We start from the raw sequence: 27,862 nt of genomic DNA on the forward strand, positions 1-27,862 counted from the left end.
ACCAAATCAAGTCACAAACATTGACACTAAAAATTTGTATGTAGGTACTGTGATAAGATCTAGAGGCAAATTAGGGGAAGACCTCTAATTAAGAAGCAGATGACTAAGAGCTTAGATTTTAGGCTTCTCCGTAGAATTTTGGAAGCTGTTTCAGTTGTCCCAGCAGTGACCTCTTTCTTAACAGGGCATGAAAAAACCTGTGGGATGAAAAAATTCCTACCACTACATTCTTCGAATTCTTCCTCCAACGTGATTGTGAAGTGCCATTTATCTGTCACCTAAATAAGTCACAGGAGTGGAGTTCTTACATAAAAGCTTACTGTAATGGAGCCTTGAAATAAAAACGACCTTATGGAGCAAAGTGGGTCCATTTTGCATCCTGGTTGCCTGGGTCCGTGAGGGTTTGCAGAGGTGTCAGACGTATGGGGAGAGCGAGCTTTGCAGTGCTTCACCTCCCTAAGGGCAGGCTCAAAGGCGTTTCAGGTTGTAATTGCCAAGATCTGCCCCCAAACAGCGTATCCATCACCAGGAATGAAGGAATCTCAGCTATGGAGGGTCTAACGCTGTCGGCGTGGGTGTGGGTGTGAAGTTGAGCACATGTTGCTGTTCGCTGTCCGCTTGGAGCGTACGAAGAAAATCCTTGATGCGGTGCTGGTACAGGTTTGCTTTGCGAGATTGTATCGTGGGAATGCAGAATCGCTGTTCATAGAGGTCAGCCGCTTGTCAAGAGGACAAGAAGTCATTCTCAAAAAGTGCAAAATTGGTAAAATTTAAGATACATGGAGGTTAATTACATGTAACTGAGAAGTGAAAAAAAAACCCACCAACCACCCAACCCCAAACGATGCCAAAATTACTGCTGAATTAAAGCAGCAACACTTGTGTCACAAGACTGGAGGAGTGAAGCAAAATCCTATGTAGAAACCAGATGATCACGTCAAGTATCTGGGTCATGGGCAGCAGCTGCTGGTGTGGGGTCTGTTTTACACCTGTGTAAATCTGGGTGCGAGTGAACCTACAAGCTCCAGGCGGATGCTCCTGAGCTGTCCTTTGTTCTCCGGGGCAAACCAACTCTATCCTAGCAAGCACCTCGCCCCAGCAAATGAGCGAAAATGGCACATTTCGCTTGGCATAGGCTGAAGTAATTTCTTCCAGTGAGTCTGTGCGTTAAATCGACAGAAGATGCACAAAAAGCATCTGACTTGAATTTGCGCTCTAACGGCGAAGCCACTCGATAGCCCACAGTGGAAGAAGTAATCATCACTGAGTGGGTTGGAAAGGTTAATTCTGACAAATGCTTTCTTTACTAATAATCAGCTTTAAATCCTGCGTGTAATTTGAATGCTCTATGAAGAAATAAATCCAAGAAATACAGGAAAAAGTCCTCTGAAAACATTACCAAAACTCAGTACTGAGAAACATTACCCAAGGATGACTAAGAAAGGACGAAAAGGAAAAAGCACAAAGCTTGTGGCATGGCCTGAAGATAAGCATCTGCATGAGCATGGTCTCGCTATTCCACACAAACCACTAAAACCAATATTGCCGTGAGATCTCAGAGAACACTTGGATGAATTTGCTTTAATCTTTTTATCTTGTTTGCTTTTTGGTTTTGGTGGGTTTTTTTCTGTGGGTTAGTGTGTGTTTTGTTTTCCTCTTCTGTATTACAAATAATACAGTGCAGCACTTGGAAGACAGGGTAAGAAAAGGTGGAATAGTCCTCTAGAGTCATCGTGTGAGCACGATAGGGGAGTTATTTGGAAATACAGATGTTCTCTGCAGAGTATCGGTAACAACAACTTTAAAAATGCCCCATCCTATAGGTTGGTGATGGCCAAAGCATGGGTTCGATCTGACAACATCCAGCATGATCAGATGATGCTCTGTACAGGCTTGCTGTTGGATTTTTGTGTCTGGGCTGTGCAGCTTTTGTGTGAGGGCACCTTTGCTATTCAATCCTTTCATACTTTTTTTACCAAACCCGTTACTGCTATATTATTATAAGAAAAAAATTAACTTGAGAGCATCAGCTTAGGCTTTGTGCTGTAATGATTCTATGCGTGGCAACACATGGATTTTTCTCCTGCCTACACTCCTGGTGTTCCTTTCAGAGACCTAAATATATATCCTAAGGTGTGACATATGTAGTTCTTTTAATTATAAGATTTTAGTACATAGATCTCAGTGTTGTAATTAATTCTTTTAACAGCGTAATACTGTGAGGCACTTTGTATTCGCTAAATCTTGCTTTGCTGAGCTGTTCGTCTCATTACATTCACCAGCAGGAAGGAATCAGACACTTTTTTTACATTTTCCCTTTCTGAGTGTCAGCTGAATCTGCATGTTGATGTCTGTGTATTAACATTCATCTCAGGACCAAAAATGCAGGCGGTGAGCTCCCTGCGGTGGGTTGCATTGCTTGTGTTAATTTTTAAAAAGTCAAGGTGATGTAATCTGAATGTTCCCCAAATAATTTTGCCCGTGTTTTATATTCTTTTCTGGATGTGGATGGGTCCAGCCCTTCCCCCGTCCCAGCTGAAATTCACGTGTCCTGAGTACACAGTGACTCCGAACATCCCTCACCCTCTGGACACCAGCCGTGCACAGTGTCCCCGAGCCTCCCCACAGCTTCACTGGGGAATTTCGGGGGCAGGGGAGGGTATCATGCTCCCCCCACTCTCATTGATTTTAGGTGCACTGCTAATATTTTTTTTTTTTCCAGCAGCTGGCTGCTCTTCTTCAGTGATAATGGGACGTCCCTAAGCGGCTGTTGAGTCCTCTGAGATGCCTGATTTCAGGACCAGGTGAATTAATGTAATAATGTATATAATGGAACAGGTTCTGTGTTGAGGTAGAGTCTAAAAATTGTCAGTATGGGCCCATCCACGTTTGGAAGAAGGGTCCAACTGTTGTGCAATACAGCAGAGGTAAAGGGGAGGGTCATTTTGGTTTTGGGGTGGTGGTGGTTTTGTTTGTTGTTTTTATTTTTTGGTATGGTTTTTTTTTCCTGGGCATTGCCTTTTCTGCCACTTCCTTATGTTTTACTCACTTATGTTTTTCCTTTCCTGTCCCGTTTCCCATTTGGCCCAACAGAGAAAGCATCTTCCCAAGAACTGTCTCTGTTCTGCAGGACAGACGCGCAACGGGGCGCTCAGACGCCGACGCCGGGGCAGGCACTGGTGCGCGGGCGCAGTGGCCTCCGGTGCTGCAGGCTCTGAAAGGGACCAGCTTGGCTTTAAACAGTTATCGGAGCAGATGCAAGTTAACGACAGCAACCCTGGGGCCCTGCAACCTGGCTGACGCGGTGGAACGGCTCGTTGAACACTCAGGATCCAGTTGCTGCGTTTTGGTGAGGGCGAAAGGGCACCCTGAAGCCCCTGACGGCGGCTGCAGCCCTGAGTATCTGGGGCTTGGGGGGGGACGACAAAGCTGTTCCCAACCCTGCCTGCTGAAAGGAATCACGGAATGGTAGAACTGGAACAGCCCTGACCCAGCATCTGCCATCAGGAGTGAATCACATTGCTGTGGCAACGTGCCTGGCTCCTACCGGGAATTAGGTGAGGCAGAAGCTGCCGGAGGAGGAGAGACCCGGTTGTGCTGGAAGCGGCGCAGAATCCTGCTGGTTTCAGTGGCACCAGCACGCCGGCCCCGGGAAGGTGGGAAGGGAGTCAGGGCCGAGCTTCCAGGCTCCCCACAAAACCATTTCTCTTTTCATGGTTTGTCAAACCCATTCTGTTTGCCTTTTTTTTTTTCCTCCTCCTTTTTCTTATGCAAATTCTTTTGTTTCTGCTTCAGCTGAATGGTGTAAGAACCTGAAACAGGACATTTGTTAGAGGCAGGCAGCACAAGACGCGGAAGCCAAGCAGGGAAGGATGAAGAGAGATTTTTCTCTCACATTTTGCACAATAAGTAGAAAATAACCAGCGCCTCTGCGCTTTGGCTGAGCAGTTTCAGCCAACCGCTCTTATAACCCTGGTTATTACCATGAGAAATAACAGCCAGAGGTTAAACGCTGCGGTCAGTCGCAGTGCAGAGAATGGTGTGAAATAAACCACCGTGTCTCGGGTCATTGGGCATCGTGTTCGGATGCGTGTGCACGTCGTGTGGGTCGCTACCTGCTCAACCTCGGTGGCTGCCAGTGTTTCTATGTGTGCAGCGCCGAGTCCAACTGCTGCGTCCAGCAATGTGGGCGCGGGTCACCAGGGCAGGGGCCACGTCCAGCTCATGGAACTTCTCCGGCTCTTCTGCCGCTCCTTCCTCAGTAGTACCAAGCACGTCACCGGTGATGGGAGAGGCACCTGTTGCAGGTTGTTTTCATCTTTGTCCCGGGGTACAGTCGGAGAGAGCCGGCTGCTCCTGTTAACTGTGGTGCGTTTCTACTGGAGAAGGCAGGGGAGGGACTCCCGAGTGCACTTCCCACGTGGCGTGGAAGGCTGGGAAGCTCCCACCTGCGGAGAGCCGCAGCACCAGCCACATTCCTGGTTACGGGACCTTGGGCGATGTTTCTGTAAAGCTTGGGCTGAAACTGTCTGGCTCCTTGAAGCTGAGACCTGAAGCTCATTGTAAGTAGGGGGACACCTAAAGCACCTCTGGAGATGGGCCCTTTGCTACGTGGGAAGCCACCACAAAAGCGTGAAGCGCGGCGCTGAAGCGCTCGCTGGAGTCTGTGTTGCTGGGGAAACGCGGCTCGCTGCTCTCCGCTATTTGGCGTTCTCTAAAGACGTGGCTTTGTGCCCAGCAATATTGTTCTGTGTGGGGCTGACGTGGGGCTGCAGGAAAACAAGTCACAGAAGCCAGATCGCTGCACTAAGGGAGACTGTTGCATCTCGCAGAGGGCGAGATGGACAAAAGTGTTCCTGGATAATTCAGTTCTGACCAGGAATCCAGGAACGCTTCTAAATCACAGAACTTTGAGCCAAACGGCCTCTTTTCCTGCCCACCTGAGCCTATTTTTTCACTTCGATTCAGCTTAGCCAACGAATATCCATTCGTGCCAAATTGTAACGCTGCGTACCAAGTTTCTGTATGCGCTAGCGCTTAAGTGATGATGTTCTACATCACTGGCCAGGATTCTGTCACCTTCCTCTGTGTCTCTGAGGCACGTTTTGTGCGTGCTTTTCCCTTGGATTGCCACAGCAGAAATAAATGCTTTTAGAAACACATTCTTAAAAGTGTGCGGTGTGGTCATGGATGTGTTGCCCACGGTCAAACACGGCACACAGTCAGCAGCTAAAGTGATTTCATTTTTATTTGCACGCTCGATGTGCGTTAACAAATTCAACATACAAGATAGCATTACATAATGTAGATTAGCTTATAGCATTATGCAGTTTCACACATGTTGAGTTAGGTTTTTTGCTTTTTTTTTTTTCTTTTTTTCACACAAAGTTGTAACTGTCCAAGTTAGTTTTACAATAGAAGACACAAGGTAAAGAATAACCACACCTGGGAGATTTTACAGTGAGTCCGCTGTCACTTACTGTCTATTTTACGTTTTAAAAAATATATATCTGCACATCTTCAGTTTCCTATTATTCCAGAAGAGTGTTGGAGCTACTCCTATCTGCCTGATAGCCTAAGTCTATTTACCCTGAGCATGTTTCCTTGACAAGAAGTTCATCTTTCCTTTTCAACTAAAGGAATCTTAAGGAGATCATCTAGGCTTAAGCATGCTTTTCACACCGGAGGGAAAAAGGGAATTTTGTTGTTGTTAGTATGTCCTATCCAGATGTTTGGAGCGGTGCTGGAAAGCATGTTCTGAGGAAAAGTCGTGACAGTTGCTAAACTTCAGCAACACAACTGCTTAGTGCAAAAACTAGGGTTGAAATAGATCTACACCAATTTCCAAGGGAGAACTCGTTCTCTGGTTTGTGGCTGTGAGCCACCAATACAGCATGAGCTAGAAAGCATTTAAGACAAAGATAAAATCTAATAACCTCAGGCAGAAATCCTCGTAATCAGGATCGATAAAGCACGAACACAGTCCATGCTTCTGCCTGCCATGCAAGGCCGAGAAATAGAGAGCTTCAGCTTCAGTGTGACTTCTGTTGCTAAAGGGACACTCTGCCTGGAAGGGAGTTTCAATGAGTAACTAGCTATGGGTGAGAAAATTCAACTTTCCAAAAATAATTTCGTAGGAAGAGACGCCAAAGTATTGCCAACTAACAAAGTGCTGACTGTTTGCACGAAGAGCCTTCCCAGCAGCTGTGGCTTTACACGGTGGCTGGAGAGGACACTGAGTAAGCCTTGCTCAATTACTCTACTTTCATTAGTATGAAGGTAGAAAGGATCATTTTTCCAACAGGGCTTTAAAATTCAGTAGTCAAGTCCTGTAAGTAATTAAGTGATCTTGATTTTTTTTTAATTATAATACATTATTTACATTCCACAGGGCACAGAACAGACTGGCTGCCTGGAATCAACAAAATGTTTACTGAAAATTTGTGGTCTCCTACGTGCCTCTTTGCAAGCTCACTTCTGCTTTGTATTTCCATTGGAGAGTTCAGAAATAATTTTAATTTCTACAGCTGGTTGTAACTATTTCTTTCAGTTTACCAACAACGTTTACAATTGATTATGTTCTGCCAATTATCATCCTTGTATCTTTCCTGGCTTGACTGTGATAAGAAGCCAAATCGCGTTACTTGCCAGGATGCTGGTGTCTTGTACAAAGCCAGTTGACAGGTGAGGGCGTTACCATCACATCTAACGCAGCGACTTCCAAACTTGTGATCATGGAACTTGATTCTATGAACTTCTGTTCAAAACTTCTGACTAGTCAGGGTTAATAGCCTGAAGTGCTACAGGTCACGCTCGCCATGTAACGGTTTTACACTTCAGAGGTGACGGTAAGCATAGCCCAAGTCTCAGAAGTCATTCACAATTTAAGAATGAACTCGAGCTGCCTTGAAACTCTGAAAATTAACTTCTTGAAGAGCCCGACACATTTTGTTGTGACAGGCTTTCCCCTGTGTTTATTCCTTTTCTTAAGAGCTGGCTCTGGGTAACTACAAGATCATATGCAACACAAATTGACTCAAGCAGGAATGAAGGGAGGCTTTGTAATTTTTCTACTTAAAACCCCTTCCCCCAAGATTCTTTCCTGTCTCAGGTATGTTACACCGCGATAACAGAACTTATCAATCATGTAGAATTTCACATTCAATGTTTAGAAGAATCAGCAAGAGCTTCCTTAACCAATCAATGACATATCAGGTTTTGTTTTTTTTTCTTCAGCCCTTCATGCACAGACAGGGTTAAATAAAATGAAATGGAGCAGAGTTTCCCCAGTTCTGATAGTCTCTGAGATCATGCCTGTGCTAACTTCCATGTTGGCAAAAGCAACGCGATCAGTTTGTTGGTGTTTGAGTTTTAGATGCAAATCTTTGATGTTGTGACCTTACAGCTCCTCCACAAGCACATTGCAACGGCAAGTATTTCGGTACCTGACAACAGAACTATTTCTTTTCTGAAGGAAAGTGCCATTTTCCCTGTATTTTCCTTTTGCGCTAGTGCAGAATTCTAAACCACCTTTATACGGAAATGCGGTTGGTACTCCCAAACCAGCAAAGAACAGAACTGCAAGAACCAATGGGCAGGCAAACTAACAAGAAACTAGAGGTTAAACAGCAGAATTCAGAAACTTTGGGAGAAGCCTAATAAAGACAGGCCAATCTTGGTGAATACCAGCAAAGACAGTTCGGCACAAACACAACTTCCATAGTGACAGATAATTGTATTAAAATCTGCAACTTGATATTGGTAGTTATACTAATTTCAGTTTGTATTAGGCATGCAATAGCGTGATTACACTGTTATATATATTCGTGGTATCTTTTTTTTTTTTTTCATTTAATGCTCTTTAGAATTTTAGTGCCCTGCAAAATCACATCACTAGAGAACCAATCAGCTGCTGCTTCTTACGAAAGTTTAGTTCTACAGCTAAAACAAGGTTTAAGTCTGTTCTACAAGTCGGCTGTCGCTGCCGCCACCTCTGCTAGTATTCGCTCAGGCTGTGCCATTTGGCCACTGGCTTTCTAGGATTCTCACACACCTCTCGCCAGTGTTCCACACCTGCTGCAGTGATGCTGTGTGCTCCCAAAATCAGCCGTCCCACCACTTCGTTCTTTGTGGTACGGTCAAAATCGATAACTAGGAATTCAATGCTGATGTCAGGAAGGAGATCAATGGGGATATCATAAATGAAGGATTCGTTGAAGACAGGATTCAAAGTGCACTTCTTCACGTGAGTCTTCTTTTTTGCTATGCGCTTTCTTCCGTAATAAACATTCACCTTAACGTACGGATCTGCTGGAGGAGAGAGAGAAATAAACTAATAACACAGCCCAGCAATGCTCCTGGAAGTAACGGGTAGGTTTTAGCTCACTGAACTTGAGCGAGCTCAAGTAAACGGTGTGAATGTTGGCTACTCACTCCAGCTGCCCCAGGAGGGGGGTGTTGTTGGCGTATTTTCTCACTGCAAAGCAACCAGCTGATGTTAGCAGCCCAAGTTCTTCATGGACATTGCATGGGGATTGGGAGGGGAAGCAAGTTGCACGTGAAATGGCAGTAATTACTCCCAGAAATACCAAATGGGCAGCTTTTTGATGAGGTTAGTGCCTGACTAGCCAAAACTTTCACTCTTTGCTGTCATCTATAACAAGAAATATTTTTACCCTGTTTCAGAAAATGGCCCAACAAAGTGTCAAAACAGTTTTAATAACTTGCAGATGGAAAACATTTCTAGTGGAAGGTACTGAAAAAGAAGAAAGTTTAAAATAAAGCCTTCACGTCTCCATCAGCCTCACTTTATCAGTCAGCTCGCTCTTTATGCGGATACTTGTTTAGGATTTAAATTAAGATACCACGCACACAGTGGGGTTTTTTCATGTAACCCAAGTTTTTGCCCAGCTGACATTAGTTAATTTTCACTTTTTTTATCCAACTGAAATGATGAGCTTATGCATAATGTAAAGATCACATAAAGAAGTGATGTTAACCTTACAAGATTCAGCAGGGAGAAGAACACTTACCAAAAAATTTATTCTGTAGTGGGAGACCACACATAGAAAGCTTTTTTTTTAAAAAAAAATTAAGGCCTACAATAGAGAATTAAGCCTAGTCCGCATTCTTTCTGAGGCGTACAGAAGAAAGCCACAAAACCAGGACTAAATTTGTTATCAGTCAGTCTGTTATTGACTCTCGAGTTGATTCTAACCATTTTCTCATAATCCTGAAGGAAACTTTGCTAAGGGGATTCAGGAGTCTGAGAATCCGCAACTGCAAAATAGGAAAACCAGAACAGCTGCTCTTCTCCCCAAACAGAGGAACAACAAAACCAGCCAAAACAACAAAAAAGAAAAAAAAAGCAGCATTTTTTCTAATGTTGTATGAATTTGCCCCTCTCTATTCTGAGTCTATCACTCCTCTTTCTTACGCTTGCCCTCTTTCACTCTCCTCTTCCAGGGGCAGGGTTTGCGGTAGATGCAGCGAGCAGCAGTTGTGCCGCGGCAAAAACGCTGCTAAGGGCAGCGAGGAGTGACAGCAGCGTGGAGACACGGAGCCTGCGCGCTCTGGCCAAAAGCAACACGGAGATTCTGCTAAATATGGAAAACACTGTCTTCATCCACAACCCCGGCGATGCCAGAAAGATGCAACTGTTGGTCTCACAGCAGGAAGGACGTGGTCTTGTTTGTACAACCATCTGCTGGCGAGGGACGGATTACTCGCAGCGACCCAGCGCCCTTAGAAAGAGTTTGAGGAAAAATGCGCAAAGAAATCCTTCAGATAAGACGGGTGAAAAGATCTGAAAAGGAAATTGGGGATCCCCCCCCCCCTCCCCCCCATGCATTTAGAGCTGGAGAAAATAGCTTCTACCTGAGAGGCCAGTGATATCCATCTTTGGCAAATGTCTGGCTTTCAGCACCACAACGGTCATTCTCTGTGCCACCGGCTGGTAAGACAAGGAGACTTGCAGCTCCCCTCTGCTAATGCATTTCTGTGAAAAAACAAACAAACAAAAAAACCCAAAACAGAAAGAACTTTTTAGGACAAGACAGTCATATAAATAGGGGCAAATGTTGGTGGAGGTCACCAGAATTTCCTTTCCTTGTGCTAATAAATGCCTAAAAAGTTGGAAAATGAGCCGCAGGCCATTGAAGTGCCTCGGGCAGGAGGAGCCCCTGGGAGAAGGAGCAAGTGGCATCAGGTCAATCATGCTGCACTGTTCACCCCACACCTGCTGAGCACAGCAAGCATCACTACAGCCTCTCCCCTGGAATTCTGTGTTTCCATGAGGGCAAACCCGGTGGGCACCTTCCCAGAGCACAGCAGCTGTGGCTGCCTTTTGAGGTCTGCTGCTAGAGGCATCTGTGGGGTTTAGGAGCTTAAGTTTCATTGACTTTTGGTGGAGCTTCAATGGCCAAGCACCTCACGTTCCCTAGGTATGCTCTGACAGCTTCCCCATCATAGCCTGCAAAGGTACAGGATGAAGGTATATGAAGATAAAACCAGCTTTACTCAGTTAAACTTGCTGTGTATCCTCTCAAAGAGTAACGTAATACTAAGATAATTAGTTCTGGTTGCCAGATGGCACTCGCTAGCTTTCACTGAGATGGCACTAGTTTAGATTAAGTTTATTTGCTACCAAGGCAAACGGTATTAGCGATGGGTATGAAATCACGGGGTGTCAGCAACGCGCCAATGGCACTGCTGCCATCGCTGCACATCCCTGCCACCACGCCAGCAGCTGCCTGCTGAAGATCTTGACTTCAGTACCTGGCCCTCCTCCTGCCCCCAGCGGTGTCTGGTACTGCTAACCCTGCAGAGCAAAGGCTTGAGGGGGTGTCCCCAAGGAAAGGAATTTTTCTCACTTCAAACTGGTGAATGTCACACTAAATGCTCTGGCAATCACCCAAGAGATGAAGGTGTTCCTTCAACTGCTGTTACTCAGTTGGGAAAAAATTCTGCGTGTAAACTTTAAAATGGAAAATGTTCATCATGGTTTTGGTGGTTTCTTCTTATCGGAGTGGTTCCTGTGTGTTTCAGACAAGTTTTCCAAATGCAAGGAAAGAAGGGTAATTCTGCTCATGCAAAATTTTGGGAGGAGAGCAAATATATGAGCAAGTTCCTGGCCCCAGAAGGGAAACATTCAGAACTTTGGCTCCCTGGCTAGAAATCAACCTGAATACGGCAGCCAGAAAGAGTATTGGGAGGCCGGGGTGGGGGTGTGCGTACATTGTAAAGGGTTTGGGGGTTCTTTTGATCCAAAGGAATTTAATGCCGTTACTTCCAAGTAATTTGCATTCTCAGACTGGCTGTTAGAAATTATTGGGAATATTCATGAGGATGGGAGGTACGCCTCTGCTGGCTTGGATCTGTGTAATAATTTACTGGGTTTTAAATGCAACTTTGTATTCCGGATTTTGAAATTTCCTGACATTGAAAACTTTGTTCCGTAACAGCTGCTTTGGCATTGTGGAGCTATGCAGGTTTTCAAGAATGCACACCTGACACCAAGGTAAATCTATTTCTGATTACTAATAAATGTTACATAATTTGAATCCTTGATTAAAACTATTTTTATTTAGTGTGACTTTTTTCCTCTATTTTTAATCTATGACTTCTAAGAGATACGGTCAATGCACTGAAAAGAATATTTAAAGAACCTAAACCAGCCACTTGATTAATTATAATGTAAAGCATCCCAAGAACCTAAGAAAAGCAAAGTAATTACCAGGACTCTTGTTTTGTTGGGATTCTTTTGCTTTGTTTTAGGTCACTGACACACAGTCTCCTTTAAAGAACTTCAAAACAAAAAAACCAAAGTGCCCCATATAGTTGAAAAAACTTTTCAATTAAAATACTGCCACTCTGGGACATAATGAAGTATTTTACAGAGCTCAGCAACAACTTCCAATACGTTAAGGCAACAAGTGAGCCCAAGCGCCGTTTTCTGTTGAACCTGGACGACGGGTAGCAGAAATAAACTAAGGAAGAAAATAAAAATCTGAAGTACCACCTCACCCTCCTACCAGAAGACAATGTGTTTTTGGAGGACAGCAGCCACCTTCCCCAACGTAACCTCAGTTATCTTACACGGATGGCTCAGCTTTCTAGTTTACAGCACCAGACACTAAGAGTGGGATTCACTTCACCTAAATTTTAGATCTCTACATTTGGCAAAGCCATCTTAGACACGTTGTCTTCTTGAGTGAGAAAAAAATTGTCATCCAAGGTGGGTTCATCTGAGCTGATTTAGGCATCTGCTCCAGGACAAGAGGAATCATGTCAGACTCCGCTGGTGCATTCCCACTTACTTACAGCTTACAGTAACAGTTCAGATGTAGATAATTACAAGTGTAGGTGTTTAACATGGTCAGACCATATTATAACAGTCGTCGTTTCTAGGCCTAAATAGTGACCATGCCTTATCAAATCACCAGAACCACAAGCACAGAACTGCCTAGCTAAAAGAGCACAGCCATCGCGCTACTAGTAACACGAATCTGTGGAAAAATGTGTTTCACAGCTAAGGATTTCCAGGATTTCTGCTTATTAAACCATGGAGGCTCCTGGATGAAAAGAACTGGAATCAAATACAATGCAAGGAGTCTTGTGTCACACTATACAAAGCGACTTACTTGTATGTTCCTTTTGAGGATCTCCCTGGTCAGCTGAACCTTTCCAGTGCTCGGATCCACCCCTGCAAGGGGCACCATGACTTCTCCAATAACATCATCTCGAGAAAAGCGATCAAAGCTCAGCACGAGGAAATGAAGCACCAAATCCTGGAGCTGGCTGTACGGGATGCCATAGAAGGTGAAGGTCTCATCAAAGACTGGGTCCAGTGTCTTGCGAAGTACGCGAGTCTTCACTCGATGCCTTTTATCTGGAAGAATTGTCATCTTGATGTAAGGGTCAGAGCTCTGAGTATGCTCATCCATCACTGGCAGCCCGTGAGCCTCCTGAATGGTAACTACCAGCGCTTTTTTAGGGAAGTTGTAGTCCACTAAGAAAGTCAGTTCGCCCAACATGACGTCATCCCCTGGAGAAGATGGGGAGGAGGTTTTACTTCCTCCTGGAGTGAGGCTTTGATCTGGACTTAGTTCATCTCCATAATCTACTTTTATTGGGAGCTGGTCGACATGGGGGGCTGCGTTTGGCCCATCGGGAGCCTTATCAGAGCCTATTAAACCAGATTCAGCAGCATCCACCAAGAGGTTTCCCCTTCCAGTCTCCTTAGGAGTGCCATTCTTGTCTCTCCGGATTCGGTTAATTTTCTTCTTGTTACTCAAGGTCTCCGGATAGATACTGATGCCTTTCAACATGTGAATGAATTTATACGGTGGGGTTTTGTGCTTCTTTTCTGCTTGCTGGTGACAGCATGTCCACACAAAAACTGTTACGGAGACAGAAACCACCAGGACAGTAGCACCAATGAGGCCTGCCACAACTGGCGAGACATCTGCGGAGAAGACAAGGCAGTCAGGACCGAGCTCGTACCTTCACAGTGGCCATGCCCCTAGAGGGCCAAGCACATCCGGACAGAGATCGATACCATACCACCACGTTGTTTTTAATTCAACCATCTTGGTATCAAAGCTTCCCCAGAATAAAAAAAATTACATCCTTAAATTTATATTTTCCCATGTGGGAACCAGTTTTACACTCCTAAGGCATGCTTGACCTGTGTTTCATGTGCTAAGAATTTCAAATGATTGATTGCCTGATCTTGCCAAATCGAGCTCCCGCATTACCAGCATCTCCACAGCTCCGCAGGAATATGGTTTCTTGATTTGCAGGAAGCATTATTTTTGTTTTTTTTAACGCCCTGTTCAGAAACATTACACAATTCTATTTTAACAACAAGAAGGGAGCAATAAATATGGCCATAACACTGGATCTGGAGTTATCCTTTATTAACACTCTTTTAAAAATCCCTTTGGCCTGAAATGTGTGACTGGTTTGTCCTAGCCCCTCGTGGCAGATCCTGGGCCAATGGGATGCACAAAATTTCATGTGGAAATCCAATGTCCAGAAACAACAGACAGAAAATCCTGTATTTGGATTTAGGGATTATCTGATATTTTCTAGAGCTTGTGTCAACTATGGTTCTTCAGTGATGACAAGCCAGAATAAAAAGGCACTATGTTAATTTTTAGCAACTATGCTATTTATTTTCTATTTGTAACGGCTGACTTCGGAGAAGTATCACCAAGATACAGAACGAAGCCAGTACTGGTGAGCTCCCCAGTACATTATACTGGCATCCTCCAGCAATTCCAGTCAAGGGCCACCAAGACGATGAAAAAGTTTGAGTGGATGGAGAACGGAAAGCAGATGGAAGATGAGGAGAAACCGAAAGAACGGGGTTTGTTCAGTCTTAAAAGGGAAGGAAAAGCGAGGGATCTTTTTGCTGTCTTCAGTTTCTTGGTGGGAGGTCATAGGGAAGGTAGAGCCAGGCTCTTCTTGCAACTTGTTACTGTACTACTGCTTATTAAAGCAATTTTTTTTTGAGGGGGGTGGGTGGATGTGGAGAAGCAAGCAAACAAAAAAGCCCTCTGACCCTATGTCTCTTTCTGCGCAAATTGTACAAACTGCTTCCACAGTAAAAAGGAAAACCAAAAATCATCATGACACTCATAGCAACAGCTAAATGGAACAGCTAGTAAAAAAGGTAAGCTTGTCTGATCTTCCTGTCTTCATTCTGTACCACAAACAGCACAAAACAATCTTCCAACCTCATACTTGAGGCTACAAAGAGCACCTCGATTTTTCTTTCCACATTACTATTTTATTGAGGTTAACAGGCAAGAAGATGAGACTGCCGCACTATAATCTAAATATCTGATAGGCTTAGGGAAAACTCTGATTTTCCAGCAAATATGTCTCCTTTTTGCAAAAATGGCAAAGTCGCTTTGGGTTAGAGAGAAGCCTTCCCTGCCTGGAACGGGAAGTCTTTCGCAATGGTGACCAATGTCACAGATAAATCTCTCAGACCCCACTGCGAGTATAGCTTTGGACTCAACTAATGAAAGCAAGAAGAATTTGGAATATTACCAAAACACCCCCCCCAAAAAAACCCCTTAATTTTGTTATTTAATGTTCCCTCTTTGAAAGGAGGCAAGTGGTCTTTTGAATTTGAATACAACTCAGCCATATACAGATATTAACAACTTCAGTGGATACGCAAAAAAAAAGGACAAATGCCAAAATTCTGTTCTTATTCTGATCTCTTTTGTGTGTGTGTGTGTGTGTTTTGTTTCTATTGTGTCTTCTTAGAACCAGCTCTTCTACCTTCATTTCCTGCAGATCCGATGGGACAACTTCAGAAGAAGCAACCAGCAGTCACACTAGAAAGCACTTTAGCAAGTCTTTGTGATCCTTCTTCCACTGAATTATCTTAACTCTTAGATTTGGCTCCCATCGCATTCTGTGGCAAAGAGTTCCTCAGCTTAATTATGTGGCACGAGAAAACCAGGGCTTTTATTTTGAGCCCACCCCACCTCATTTCATCTGATGCCTGTTCTTGCCGGTGGAAGAAACAGGGAGCGATCATTCCCTACTCTGTGCTGCTTGTGACACCCCTCTTTTCCTGGCTGAAGGCTCCTACTTACACCTTATTGTTTCATATTCATCAGTCCTGTCTCCATGACTCGTTACAGTCGAAAACTCCTGAGGTACAGCTGCCTAAACCCAATTTTAATTAAGCTCCTGCAACTTTCAATGCACTTTGCTACGCACAACGTCCATTCTGAACGGCACCGCAGCCTGTCTCCCCTCCCCAAAAGAGCAGAACCGTGCTTTTTTGTTCAAACTTTGTATAAGACATCTTTGTTCTGATGTGATCCGAGGACTTAGCTGAAACAAACCCAGGTTTTGGGGATATGGAATTCTTTTTCAATTGACAAAAAAAATTCATCGGAAGTTTCCTTTTAAAACTGGCCTTTGCTGATTATACCCATACGGCGGCCAGCGGTTAAATTATGACAGCACGTGGCTCACGGGTCCCAGGGAAGACAGATGGTAAAAGGTGAGCAGATGTGTTGTACAGGGGATAAAGGATGTAGTATAGAGAATTATTACTAAGTACTTCAGGATTTAAAGGCAAGGTGCAGCGAGGGGAAGGCCGGCTGCTGCCGAAGGCCGGGCAGGGGCAGCACCTGTAATCTTCGGGCCTGGAGAAACCCAACCGACACGGGCACCCACCGCACTACCGGGAAAAAGCATCTTAAAACCGAGCCGCCACCGCTCGGGAGGGTCCGTCCGCGGCCGGCCCGGGAGCCGCGCCACCGCGGGGCCCCCGCCACCGCCTGGCCCGCGGCCACGCCGGCCCGCGCAGCCCCGATGATGTAGCAGGGCTGTGGCTGCTGCCCCGGGCCCGGCCCGCAGCGCCCCCGGCTCGGCCCGCCACGGCCCCCGCCCCGCGAAGCCCCTCGCCCGGGCAGGCCCCGCCTCGCCGGGCCGCCGGTGCCGGTGCCGCAGCCGCCCCGGCCCCCGGGGAGGCGCGAACAAAGGCCGGGGCGCGGCGCGGCGCGGCCCGGCACCGCCATCACGTCATGCGGCGGGGGCCGCCGCGCACCTGCTCCCCGCCGGGCCGGCCGCGGGCCCGGCCCCTCCGCCGCGGCCCCGGGGTCGAGCGCTGGCACCGCCCCAGGCGCCGCCGGCGGGCGGGGGGGAGCGGCTGCCGCGGGGGAGGGGGGGCGGGAGGCGAGCGGCCCGCGGGAGCCGGGACCACCAGGGAGCGGGGGGGGGGCGGGGGGGGGGCTCATCGCGCGGCGAGCGGGGCCCGGGCCCGGAGGCGCGGGGCCTCGCCTGGGCGCTGCCGGGGCGGCGGACGGGGACCCTCCGCGCGGCCCGGCCCCACTCACCGAAGCCGGGGTGGACACTGGTGATCTCCGCCATGGCCCCGCCGAGGCCGGGGCCGCGGGGATGCGCAGCCCGGTGCGGAGGCGCCGCACTGCCGGCCCCCGCCCGGAGGATGCTCGCCGCCCGGGATGCAGGCGCTGCCGACTGGTCCCGACGCGGCGCAGGCCCCGCCCGGCCCCGCCCGGCGGCCCGGCCCGCCCCTCCCGCGCCAGCCGGCGGTCGGCCCCGCCCCGCGGCCGCCCGGCGGTGACTCGGCAAGTGTCGGGGCTCCGGCGGCGCCTCCCGGGGCAGCAGCCGGGCGGCAGCGGCGCGGCGGGGGCGTGTGCGTGGGCTGGCGGGGCCGGTGACCCCGCTCCCCCGCCGTGGGGACACGGCAGCGGGGCTGACGGGCGGAGGCGGGGGGCGCGGGAGGCAGCACTGGCCAGGCCCTCCCTCCCTCCCTCCCTCCCTCACGGGATCACCCCCCGGGGCGGCGGCGGCGGCCGGGGGCGGGGGAGACCCGGAGCTAGGCAGCGGGCAGGTCGCCCAGCCAAGATGGCCGCGGCTGCGCTCGCCGCTCCCGCCGCCCCGCGTCGTCACGGGGGCGCCGGCGGCCCCTGCGCCGCCAACATGGCGGCGGCTGCTCCGCGGCCGGGTAACATGGCGGCGCGGCGCCTGCGCGGGGGGGTCGGCGCTTCCGCTTCCTACGGAGCGAGCGGGACGGGACAGGACGGCGCGGCCCGGCCCGGGCGGCGGAGTGCCGCTGCCAGCCGCTTTCCTCTCTTCCAGGTGGGCGCCGGGATGTCGCTCTCGCTGAAGATGCTGCCGTGCAAGAAGAGGAGAGCGGCCGTGGCGGGGCCGCAGAGCCCGCGGGAGCGCGGCGGCGCCGGGGAGGACGGGGAGCTGCCCGGCGCCGGCGCCTCCTCCTCGGCGGGGGCTGCCGATGGCGGCGCCTCCTCCGCCAGAGCGGGGCCGGGCCGGGCCGGCGGGCAGCCCGCCTGCGGCGCGGCCCTGTGGAGGGGGCCCGGGGAAGCGGCGCCGAAGGGCGGGAAGAGGCTCCCGGGCAGGCCGGCCACGGGCCCCGCTCCGGAGGCGCCGGGCGCGAAGGAGGCCTCCGCGGCCCCGCCGCTCCCCGAGGGCCCCTCGGCGGCGGCGGAAGGTAACGCTCAGGACTCGCCTCGCGCCGGGCCGGCCCGGTGGGCCGAGCTGCTCCGGTGGCTGGTTTGTTTTTTCCGCCGCACCTCGAGCCGGCGGGCGTCCAGCTCGCAGAGCCGGGGGGCGCCGGCCTCAGCACAGGCCAGACCTCACGGGGAACTTGGGGAGCTGCTTACCCCTAGTGCCGCCGAGCACCAGGCGCTTTCAACTCGCTTTTTTCCAATTTTCCTAACTAAAATGCGCAGGTTTCCAGGCCTGCCCACGCTCCCCGGCCTTGCCCCCCCGGCCTTGCGCCCGGTAGCTGGTCTCCGGGGGGGCAGCAGGGTGGGCCCTGGGTGTTGGGTGGCTCCCGCTGGCCCTGGCAGGGCTCTGCGAGCCCAGGCTTCGCTGTGGAGCGGCCACCTGCCCTTTGGTTTTTCAAAACAAATGTTTGGCTAGTGAGTTGTGACACTAGCAAAAGCATGAGCTGCTGCTTCCAGAAATACTGGCTTTCAGAGGTTTTTGTCCATATTTGCTATCATTCTCAGAAGATAGTTCAGGCGTTTGCAGTAGACGTCCAGGGGGACCCTGCTGAGCCCCCCTGCAACAGGCGATGCAAGTAGCCCCTGGCTTAATAGCTAGGCGTGGGTTTGGTGCAGAACATGGGTATTTGGGAAGTCTGTGGAAAGCCCAGGTGAGCTTTGTGTTCTCTGAGGTTTGCTCAGTGGAAGTGTGAGCTGGCAAGGGAGGCAAGAGGTGTTCACGGTCAAGGTGATAGTAATTCTGTATCTCCAGCTGTCTTTAACCTTACTGAAGTGAGTGGTTCTTTCCTCAGATGGCCCGTCCCAATCTTTTTCTCTTCTGACATACATCTTTGAGTGAGCTCAGTTAGATTGGAGAGTGGATCTGGCAAAAAAAGTGGGGGTGTGAGGGAAGTGTGGGGGTGGTGGTGTTTCTTCCTCTCCATCTGGATCAACTCCCTGATCGGATTTTCTGTGCAGCTACAGCAACAGCTGTGCCAGCCCAGAGCAGCAGCTGCTGCAGTGTCGGGGAGCTGGTTTTACTGGATGACAGTGTGTTTTCTTACTGGATTAAGGTGTTCGTGAAACTTTAGGTTTCAGCTGGTTTTTAATAATCGTATACCTGTGTAACTACAGGCTGCAGCAAAAGGGACGGCGCTTCCTTGTTTCCTTGTGAAAAGTGTCATCTCTGGTTCTCTTGCTGCTGTGATCAGCTCACTGATTTGACTGAAAGCTACTTTTGTGTCAGGAGAAAGGAGCATGGAACAGGATTCCGTTCCCAGCTGTATTCTAGGACTCTGCAGAGCAGGAGTGAGAAGGGCACGTAGCCACTGCTGTCAGCAGTAGTGTAGTTTGAAAGTGGCCCAAGGGGGCTGTGAAACTGCATCTGAAGGTTGCAGTCAGCTGTGCTGGGCTAGCTGTGAATAACCTGTCTGGGTGAAGGAGTGCCTGCTGTTGATTTGTTGCTGTGGTTGCATTTATACAACAGGGAGTACAACCATGTTTTAAACAAATCATCTTTTTGTGACTGGATCGTTTGACAGGAACAATTTTGAGCGTAGCTGTGCAGAACTGGTAGTGGAGGGAACAAGACTGAAATAGCTGGAGATCTCTTTACCTGGAGCTGTTCCAGCAAGATGGGACTGCTGCTGCAGCGTTCAGCCTGCCTGCATCACTTTCACAAGCTGGGTTAGACTTGTGCAGTTTTGAATGGGTCGTGATAAATTTCTGTAATTGCAGCAGCCTCTTAACTCTGCTGTGTCTGTATGGCATATCTGACTACAATTTAGCGTATACTGTTTACAGGGAAAACACCTAAGCTGTATACAGAAGTGGAAATGAATTCACAGAGAGATCCGTATCTGACTGAAAACCAGTCTGCAGTGCCAGAGTCTCCAGTGAGAAGTTCTTCGCAGCTGGCTGTTAGAAGTCCTACCATGGTAAAGCCACTGAAGAACATTAGAGCTGGTGAGTGGCCCCAGCAGAGTGATGAGAAAAATGAGGATTTGGGGCAGTTGATTCCATTGCATAAGCTTTGTGCAAGGGACAGACCTGTGACTTGATGCAGTAGATGCAGAACTCTGGAAATGTGTGCACTACAGCAGAGGCTGTTTAGGTGCGATGTTTTTTTGAAGTTTTCACCCCATGCTCCTGTAATTCAGTGGCTAAATAAACTGTAGGTATCCAATGAAACTTGGTGGAGCTGACCTCTGTGATTTTCTGTTACTAAAAGCACTGCTTTCCTTTGGAGGAAGTTACAATTCTTTCATTTTCCTGAGTCAGCAGAGCAGCACCAACTGAGGAGCACTTTAAGTCCTAGAAACTGTCATCTGCTCTTGCTGTATGGCCCCTGGAGTTTTGCAACTTTTAATCTGGATGGCATACTTAAAACACCTCCTGGAAAAGGTGTAAAAAGGCTGCTGAGACCATTCTGTCAAATCACTTTTAGAAACGGCAAATACATAACCTTTATTTGCTTGACTAACGTGACCCACTCAGGTCCTACAGAATGTGAAGCCATTGTTCAAAAAACTGCGTCTGGTTCTTACAGCCATCTCCGTTTGGATGATCTCCTTATCAGCTGTTGGAAAGCTGCTGCCACTTCAGTAGCTGCAGAATTTTAGCTTTTTTTAAAAAAAAATACTTACATTGTCAGAATGTGCTGAGTGTGAAGTACCTGAATTTTTAGATTCCATTTTTATTCATTTTCAGAGGAGCAAGATGGAGAGGATATTGAGAGAAGGAAGAGGAGGAGGAAGGCAACCAAAAGGAAAAGAGAAGGGAAAAGTCAAGAAGAGGAAGGATCTTTGTCTTGTGACATCAAGCTGGATGATACCCTTGACCGCACCTTAGAAGATGGAGCTAAACAACATAACCTGACAGTTGTCAACGTGCGAAACATCCTGCATGTGAGTGCGGTGGGACTGTCACGGGGAGTGGAGAAGTGCCCAGCTTTCTGAGAAAGTACATGCTAGACTTGAGTATGGTAGCAATGGCAGCACTTGATTTCATGGACGAGGAAGACTTGGTAGGCACCCGTGTCCTAACCTCTGCTATAAAAAGCTGTAAAGAGAGAATCCTGTGGTGTCTGTGTAAGTTACCTGGACCTGGCCTTGTTAATAGGTATCGATCCCTGACTTCGATCTATTAACAATGGCAAATGGGTCTGTTTTACTGTACTGCAGTACAGTAATAATTGAACTAAAATGCATGCTTCTGGTTCCAGCTGAGGCGGTGTAACACTGTGAACTCAAATGTTTCTTGTTTTGAGTGAACTGTTTCATCATAAAGTCCTGATGGAATTCTAGTGGTGTTGACAGAAATGCATTACTCTTGGTTAATGACCCAAACCAACATCAAAATACATCACAGAATTTCCAGTTATAAATGAACTGCAAGAAGAGTATTCGCGTTGTCACAGCTGTGTAGTGAAACTCTTAATTCTACACCTATATTAGGTTTAGATTTTGGTTTATCTCACAAGCAGGGTCTGGAGAGCAGTAGTATTTATTTTCCCACAGGATCGCAAGTTGTGCTTTTCTTTTTTCCCCTGCAGCTAGTGATGTTCTAATCCGGGTGATCTCAGATATGTTTCCCTTTTTGCCATCCCTGTGGCAAACAAACTGGAGACTGCCATGATTCTTTCAGGCAGATTCATCAGCTGATTTTGTGCAAGTGCTGTAAATTAATGCCTTTCTCTGTCACACGGTGCTGTGGAAGGGCTGTAAATATCTGTCGCCTACCCTCCCTGGAACCTTATGGTGTCAGTCAGAAAATGTAGTCATGGATACTGGGGTCTCTTCTGCCTTCCCCTGTTTCTTTCAGATATATACAATGCTTTCTGAAATGATGTAGCACAAGGTTTCAAAGAGTAGATTATTACGTACTTTCTCCAGAGAATTAGAGCCTTGCTATTTTGAAAGCTTGTGAGTTTTCTGTTGCAGGTTCATAGCAGCATTTTTCATGTGGCTGGGGTAGGCAGATTTTACTGGTTGTATGACATGGGGGAAGGGAAATTGGCGTGGGCTTTTGTTGCGCCTGTTTTCTTCTGCTGGAGATTTATTCTGTGGAGCATTCACAGAGTATATAGTGCAAATGTTTCTATCGCTGCTGTGCTTCATATTTTCTTGTCTAATCACTGAACAATCTTTTTATCATACAATTCTATAATATTATATGTTATATATTATGTAATATATGTATACAATATATATTTAATATAATTCTATTATAATTTATCGTACAAAGTATATTGTATGCTGAGTATTTATCCATCATCTTTCCTTAAGTGGATTTCTTTTTAAACAAACTGAATGTAAAGGAGACTTTTTTGTGTGTCCCTGTAGGAAGTAATCACAAATGAGCATGTGGTTGCCATGATGAAAGCAGCCATCAGTGAGACAGAAGATATACCTTTGTTTGTAAGTAAAAAGCTTTTTCAGTTGTTCCAAATGCACGATATCTTCAGCAGTTTATCTTCTTGGTCCGTGATGTGGTATGGAGAGAATAGGTGGTACCATAATTTAAGTTTCATTACCAGATTTGCCACCTGGATGAATTGAGTAGTGTCTCTGTATGAGTTTAAATTATGAAACAGAATTATGAGGGGTTATTTTTGACGCTGCTTTGATCATGTCTAAAAGGTAGTGGATTTGAAAAAAAGAGACAAGTCTTGTAGTGAAGAGTTGCTGGGGAAAAGTTTGCAGTTAAGGAAAATAGCTGAATAGGTTGCTGTTGTGTTGTTTTAAACTCTCAGGAGCCCAAAATGACTCGTTCTAAACTGAAGGAAGTTGTGGAGAAAGGAGTGGTAAGTACATCATCTGCTTTTACTATTGCACCCTCCTCTTATGTGAATGGTTTTGATTATTGTAAAAGAAGTGTGAAGTGCACTTTTAAGTGACTTATTCTTAAAATGAAAAAAATAAGTTAATGTAAAATAGAATTCATTTTAGATGAGCAGAATAGAACAAGGTGAGAGTTAGAAAATGCAGTGAATTGACAGTATCCATTATACTAACGTTATTGCTTGTAAAGATCATGCGGGCAGTTTAGAAAGCCTTTGTTTGAAGTTTGTTGTTACTTGGCTACTTTGGAGAATGAGAGCTCAAGCTCAAGTACTCATGTGATTTGATAGATTGTGTAAGCTGTGCAACACCGTGCTTTTCAAAGACAGTTAAAGTGGTTTTGCTATCTTTAGGTGATTCCAACATGGAATATATCTCCAATTAAGAAGGCAAATGAGGTGAAGGTAAGTGAACTACTGCTGGGAAATCGGAGACCATACTTAAAGGCACCTTGCTGAGCAAGGAATTTTTTGGAGGGGCGGAGCAGACTCCTGTTGGGAGTATTGGTGACCAGGAGCATTGCAGACAGGGTGGGCAATGCAGTTAACGTAGCAGCAGGAGCGCAGGTGGCCCAAAAGAGCTGCCTTCAGGGGAAGACAGAACATGGGGAGGTGATGACATGCTCCTCCCTGGGACTGTTTTATACGCTGTAGGACTGCCTGGAAATGTGGCCTTGGTCTCAGGTTCTTTTCCTGAGCTCTGCCTGCTCCAAAAGATTTGTTACCTAGGTGTAGGCAGGATTCAGCAGTGTAGCAGGAGTGAATGGCCATTCAAGTACTAGAAACATGTCTTTGAAATAGTGTCTGCTCATGCAGTGTTTCCGTCATATAAATGCTAAATAATTTTCTTGCACCTTTTCAAATCACTTCCTTTGCTTAACCAATCTTACTTTAGTAATTTCTTTGGTTTCTTCAGCTTTTGTCAGTAGTCTCCTTCCTCTCTGACCTTCAGGGATTTTCCTCAGTTGGAAATCTCTGATCCTGATAGACATGCACTCTTACAGGCAAGACAGTCCACCGTTAAAAAGTTGACGCCTTTTTTCTGTTCTGTTGCAGCCTCCTCAGTTTGTGGACATTCCTCTTGAGGAAGATGATTCTTCTGATGAAGAGTACCAGCCTGATGATGAGGATGAGGATGAGACTGCAGAAGAGGTAAATGCAGCTTGTACAAAGACCTGTTTCGTTCAGCATGCATGGACTTACCTGTGTGTTTAAGGTAGTAGAATGCTTGCTTTATTTTAACACGTGAAAACTTTTAAGTTGTCCTGGACATTCTAGTAATCTTTCTTCAGTGCTACTTTATTCATTTGGCTAAAAAGGAGTCTTTGGAATATTAGTTGAAGCAGTGTTTGATTGTGGCATGATTGTTTGATTGCGTTTTGCATCTTTTGTGCTACAGAGCTTACTGGAAAGTGATGTAGAGAGCACTGCTTCTTCTCCTCGGGGAGCAAAACGATCTAGGACAAGGCGATCATCTGATGAAGAAGGCGGGACGCTTTGCGAGGTGAACTTGTTTTTTGCTGCCTTTAGAAAAAACTTTCAGTCACTAGTCCTAAATTATTAATGCAAAAGCAAAAATACACGTTATTGCTTAAAGCTGTGTGACATTACAGGTGCTATGTGGCTTTAGGGTCCCACTCCAGTGGTTCCTGCATAAGTAGTGAAGTGCATCCCTTGCAGAAAGAGCTTAGTCTAAAATAAACGTGATTTTTCCGTGTTCTACTTGTCATGGGTTTGGTTTTTGGAGGGCTGGGGGTGTGCCACAGTTACTAGTGTTCAGGTTTATCAGCTCTAGTAATGTTGACACTGATACTCAAATGTTCCAAACGTCTCCTTTCCTCCAAGTCTTTTGAATAGTAAATTTATTTGTACTCTCTGAAAACCAAACTGAGTGTAATATGAAGAATCCATTTCCTTCTGTGAAGCGTTTATTTCATTTCTATTGTGCTAGACACTGGTCAAGCAGAAAAGGAGATTTATTCTGTCCTTGGAAATTTATGTTCTAAATAAAACCTTTTAACACAAAGGTGTTTTTAATTAGATGGAGAAGGTTACTACATCTGTTGTTAGACATATTAGTGCTGAAGTAGTTCCCATGGGACCTCCACCACCTCCTAAACCAAAGCAAAACAAAGACAGCACGTTCATGGAGAAGCTGCATGCAGTGGATGAAGAATTGGCTTCAAGCCCAGTGTGCATGGATTCTTACCAGGTACTGGTTTGGGGGATGCTGTAACCGTGTGGTTTTAATTTGAGTAAAATTTGTTGGAAGGAAGGTAGCTTTCTGGTGTTCTCTGCTCTCACTTTTGCTGCATCTTGCTCTCCTTCTGTAACTTCAAAGAAGTTGAATCTCCATAGTGTGTAGGATGCTAGCTTTGTGAGAGAACAGAGGTAGCTGTTAGTAAAGTGTTGTTAGTGACCTGTGCTTTTAGTTTCTTGTATTGGAACTGCACTATTTATGCTCATAGGTCTCTCGCTGCCATTGATCTGGCTGTTAGATGTAATTCTATGACATTTACATAATTGAGGAAAATAGTTTTCCTTTTGGAAGATATCCTGTCAGCTTATTTGTGTTTTGCAGACAAGTATAGATTAGCACCTGAGGAAGCTTGGTTGTAAAGAGAACCACTGTTTCATATTAATAATCAGAAAAATATTACTGGTCTGTGTTAGTGTGCAAGGGTGAGGGGTCATGAAGAGACAGTCCTGTGCTGCTGCTGCTCGGGATTAATGTCGGATAGCAAAGAGGGCAAACTCAGTAAAACATACGTGAAACAATCAAATACTGCAAATGGAGATTGCTTCCATGGTAGCAGATATGAGTTTAGGATGAGATAAATGAACAATAATATATTTATAAACAATAGTGGTTTAATAGCAAGAGTAATGGAAGTTTACTTTTCTCAGGCTACCAAAGTAAATGATGCTTTGTGGCAGGAATCTTAACATTTTTGGTATTGGGCTTTTTCGGCTGGGGTGAAAATCCCACTGCTGGAGAAACTGAGGAAAGCAGAGCTGTTGTAATTCCATTGTGCTTTTCCTTCACCTCTTAGTCTCTGGAAGACAGCCTCATTGCCTTCCGAACCCGATCAAAGAGACCGCTGAAGGATGTTCCGCTGGGTCAGCTGGAGGCTGAGCTCCGAGCCCCAGATATCACACCTGATATGTATGATCCCAACACTGCAGATGATGAAGAATGGAAAAGGTGGCTTGGAGGACTCATGAACGATGATGTGGAGAATGAAGGTATACAACAGATACATTGTTGTTGTTGTTGTTCACTGGAATTAGGGGTTACATTGAAAGCCTGGAGCTTTTTCTTTCTGTTTATACATGATGTTCTTGGCTGTAGCCATTATCTTGTTTAGTAATATGCATGTTTTGCATGCCATCAGCTTTCCTCATCTTCTCTCTGGACATTTGTGAGGGTTTTTAAACTTCAGGTGTCTCACTTGTAAATATTTATTAGCCAGCACATGCAGTAACTGGTAACCAAAACTAAAAGTTACGTGTTTTAGCCCTTAATCCATTGTGCTGGGTCCTGAAGCTGGTAGCATTGATATACCTGAATCTGAGTGTGTCATGCTCCTTGTTAGGGACATGACTTGTTTTGGTAGAAACAACTATTTTATTCTTCAAGGAGAAACAAGAACAAGCTTTGGGGCTTGACTTCCTTTTGTCCTGAATTTACTAGTTCCTTACAGTTTTGCAAATTGAATATAAAACACAAAGTGAAATAATACCACTTCAATCCTAAATTTAGCTGAAACTCAGGTCACAAAGAATGAATCTAGCTTTTCTTTAGAATGGGGATGGCTACAAATAAGGATGCTAGTAGCTCAGTTTGAAAAGAAGATGGGCTTGATATCACTTCCATAAAAAGGAACATTCATACAGTTTCAAGCAGTAATTGTAGCCCTCTTTGTGCCTGGTCAGGTAGTAAATGAAGTGCTTCTGCTCCTGGTAACTGATTGGTCTTGGGGCAGGGTAGTGATTTTTCAAATCATGCTTCTTACTAGATGAAGCAGATGATGATGATGACCCCGAGTACAACTTCCTGGAAGATCTGGATGAACCAGACACAGAAGATTTCAGAAATGATCGTGCTGTGAGAATTACCAGTAAGTCCTTTGGGAATCCCACCTTCTTTGGATCCATTCTTCCTTGTTAGGATTAGTAATATATTTTGAAAAGTGAGTGTTTTGTTGCGAAGATTTTGCAGTGTTGGCTAATTAAAAAAATAAATAAATCTGTGTACTGACTTGAAAAGCTTTTCTGTGCAAAGCTGGCTTTCTGTGAATACATGAAAGGATCTAGCCAGAGCTGCTGTGCCAGCAGATGCAACTTCACCCTGTAGCAAAGACTGAAGAATAATACATAGGTGATAGTACAGTCTTTCATAAAGCTTCAGCCAATTCAGAATTGAATGATTGCCTTATGACTTGAGTGTAATTAAATTTTCTCCAAGTCCTTACAATCTTCGAGTTCGTTTTATAAACATACTGCTTTTCATCTTTTCAGCAAAGTGCGCTTGGTTTAGGTCTTATTACAAGGTAACATAACTGTAAATTTAATTCTGAAAATTAGTTTTTATATTACGTTTTTGAACCAAAACAGTCTTGGCTGAAGTTTTTTGGGGCCCAGCATTAAAAAGGGATATAGTATCAGGAGCCTTTCCTTCTTGGTCCTCTCTCTGCAAGAGGAAGGTTTCTCTTTGCAAGAGAGATTCCTTAAATGACTTGATATTATGACAGGATTGCTAAGTGTTTCTTGGAAAAGGAATCTTCATACTTCTTTAATTTTACTTGCAGAAAAGGAAGTGAATGAACTGATGGAGGAGCTGTTTGAGACAGTAAGTGATAAATTTGGTATAGCACTGAAGAATAGATCTTGGATCTGACATGAAGTCCCTAAAGCCATAAAGGGGTGGTCTCTGTAAGATGCTTAGTGCAAAGGGCCCCACCATAAAAGCGTAAATTTTAGCCTTTGGAAAGAACATACATAGGAACTTCTGTAA

At 46.2% G+C, this 27,862-nt stretch overlaps 2 protein-coding genes across 10 annotated transcripts in view; one reads left to right on the forward strand and one right to left on the reverse strand.

Annotated features, from left to right (window-relative positions):
* Window positions 1–5,230: 5,230 nt before the first annotated feature.
* Window positions 5,231–17,033, reverse strand: SYT11 (synaptotagmin 11). Of its 2 annotated transcripts, none has more exons than XM_055792372.1 (4): window positions 16,872–17,033; window positions 12,642–13,465; window positions 9,877–9,997; window positions 5,231–8,307 (listed from the first exon to the last, which is right to left on the reverse strand). In XM_055792372.1, the coding sequence occupies exons 1-4, from the start codon at window positions 16,903–16,905 to the stop codon at window positions 7,997–7,999; spliced, it is 1,290 nt and encodes a 429-aa protein (XP_055648347.1). In that variant the 5' UTR covers window positions 16,906–17,033; the 3' UTR covers window positions 5,231–7,996. The 2 variants fall into 2 exon arrangements, with proteins under 2 accessions (XP_055648347.1, XP_055648346.1); XM_055792371.1 differs by having other exon boundaries at window positions 5,231–8,310.
* Window positions 17,034–17,099: 66 nt separating this feature from the next.
* The window catches only part of LOC101913717 (GON-4-like protein), a 32,116-nt gene continuing 21,353 nt past the window's right edge, over window positions 17,100–27,862 (forward strand). For 4 of the 8 annotated variants that reach the window (XM_055792359.1, XM_055792360.1, XM_055792361.1 and 1 more), the window contains exons 1-12: window positions 17,190–18,007; window positions 19,809–19,970; window positions 20,715–20,911; window positions 22,349–22,423; window positions 22,759–22,809; window positions 23,200–23,250; window positions 23,902–23,997; window positions 24,245–24,349; window positions 24,887–25,057; window positions 25,899–26,091; window positions 26,865–26,966; window positions 27,657–27,697. In XM_055792359.1, the coding sequence (XP_055648334.1) occupies window positions 17,404–18,007; window positions 19,809–19,970; window positions 20,715–20,911; window positions 22,349–22,423; window positions 22,759–22,809; window positions 23,200–23,250; window positions 23,902–23,997; window positions 24,245–24,349; window positions 24,887–25,057; window positions 25,899–26,091; window positions 26,865–26,966; window positions 27,657–27,697 (1,848 nt within the window). In that variant the 5' untranslated portion in view covers window positions 17,190–17,403. Of the gene's footprint in view, window positions 17,124–17,189; window positions 18,008–18,049; window positions 19,692–19,808; window positions 19,971–20,714; window positions 20,912–22,348; window positions 22,424–22,758; window positions 22,810–23,199; window positions 23,251–23,901; window positions 23,998–24,244; window positions 24,350–24,886; window positions 25,058–25,898; window positions 26,092–26,864; window positions 26,967–27,656; window positions 27,698–27,862 lie in introns of those variants that run through there. The other 4 variants (XM_055792363.1, XM_055792365.1, XM_055792364.1 and 1 more) reach the window with 4 other exon arrangements.

This window comes from Falco peregrinus, chromosome 19 (genome assembly GCF_023634155.1).
Source record: "Falco peregrinus isolate bFalPer1 chromosome 19, bFalPer1.pri, whole genome shotgun sequence".
Lineage (NCBI taxonomy): Eukaryota > Metazoa > Chordata > Aves > Falconiformes > Falconidae > Falco > Falco peregrinus.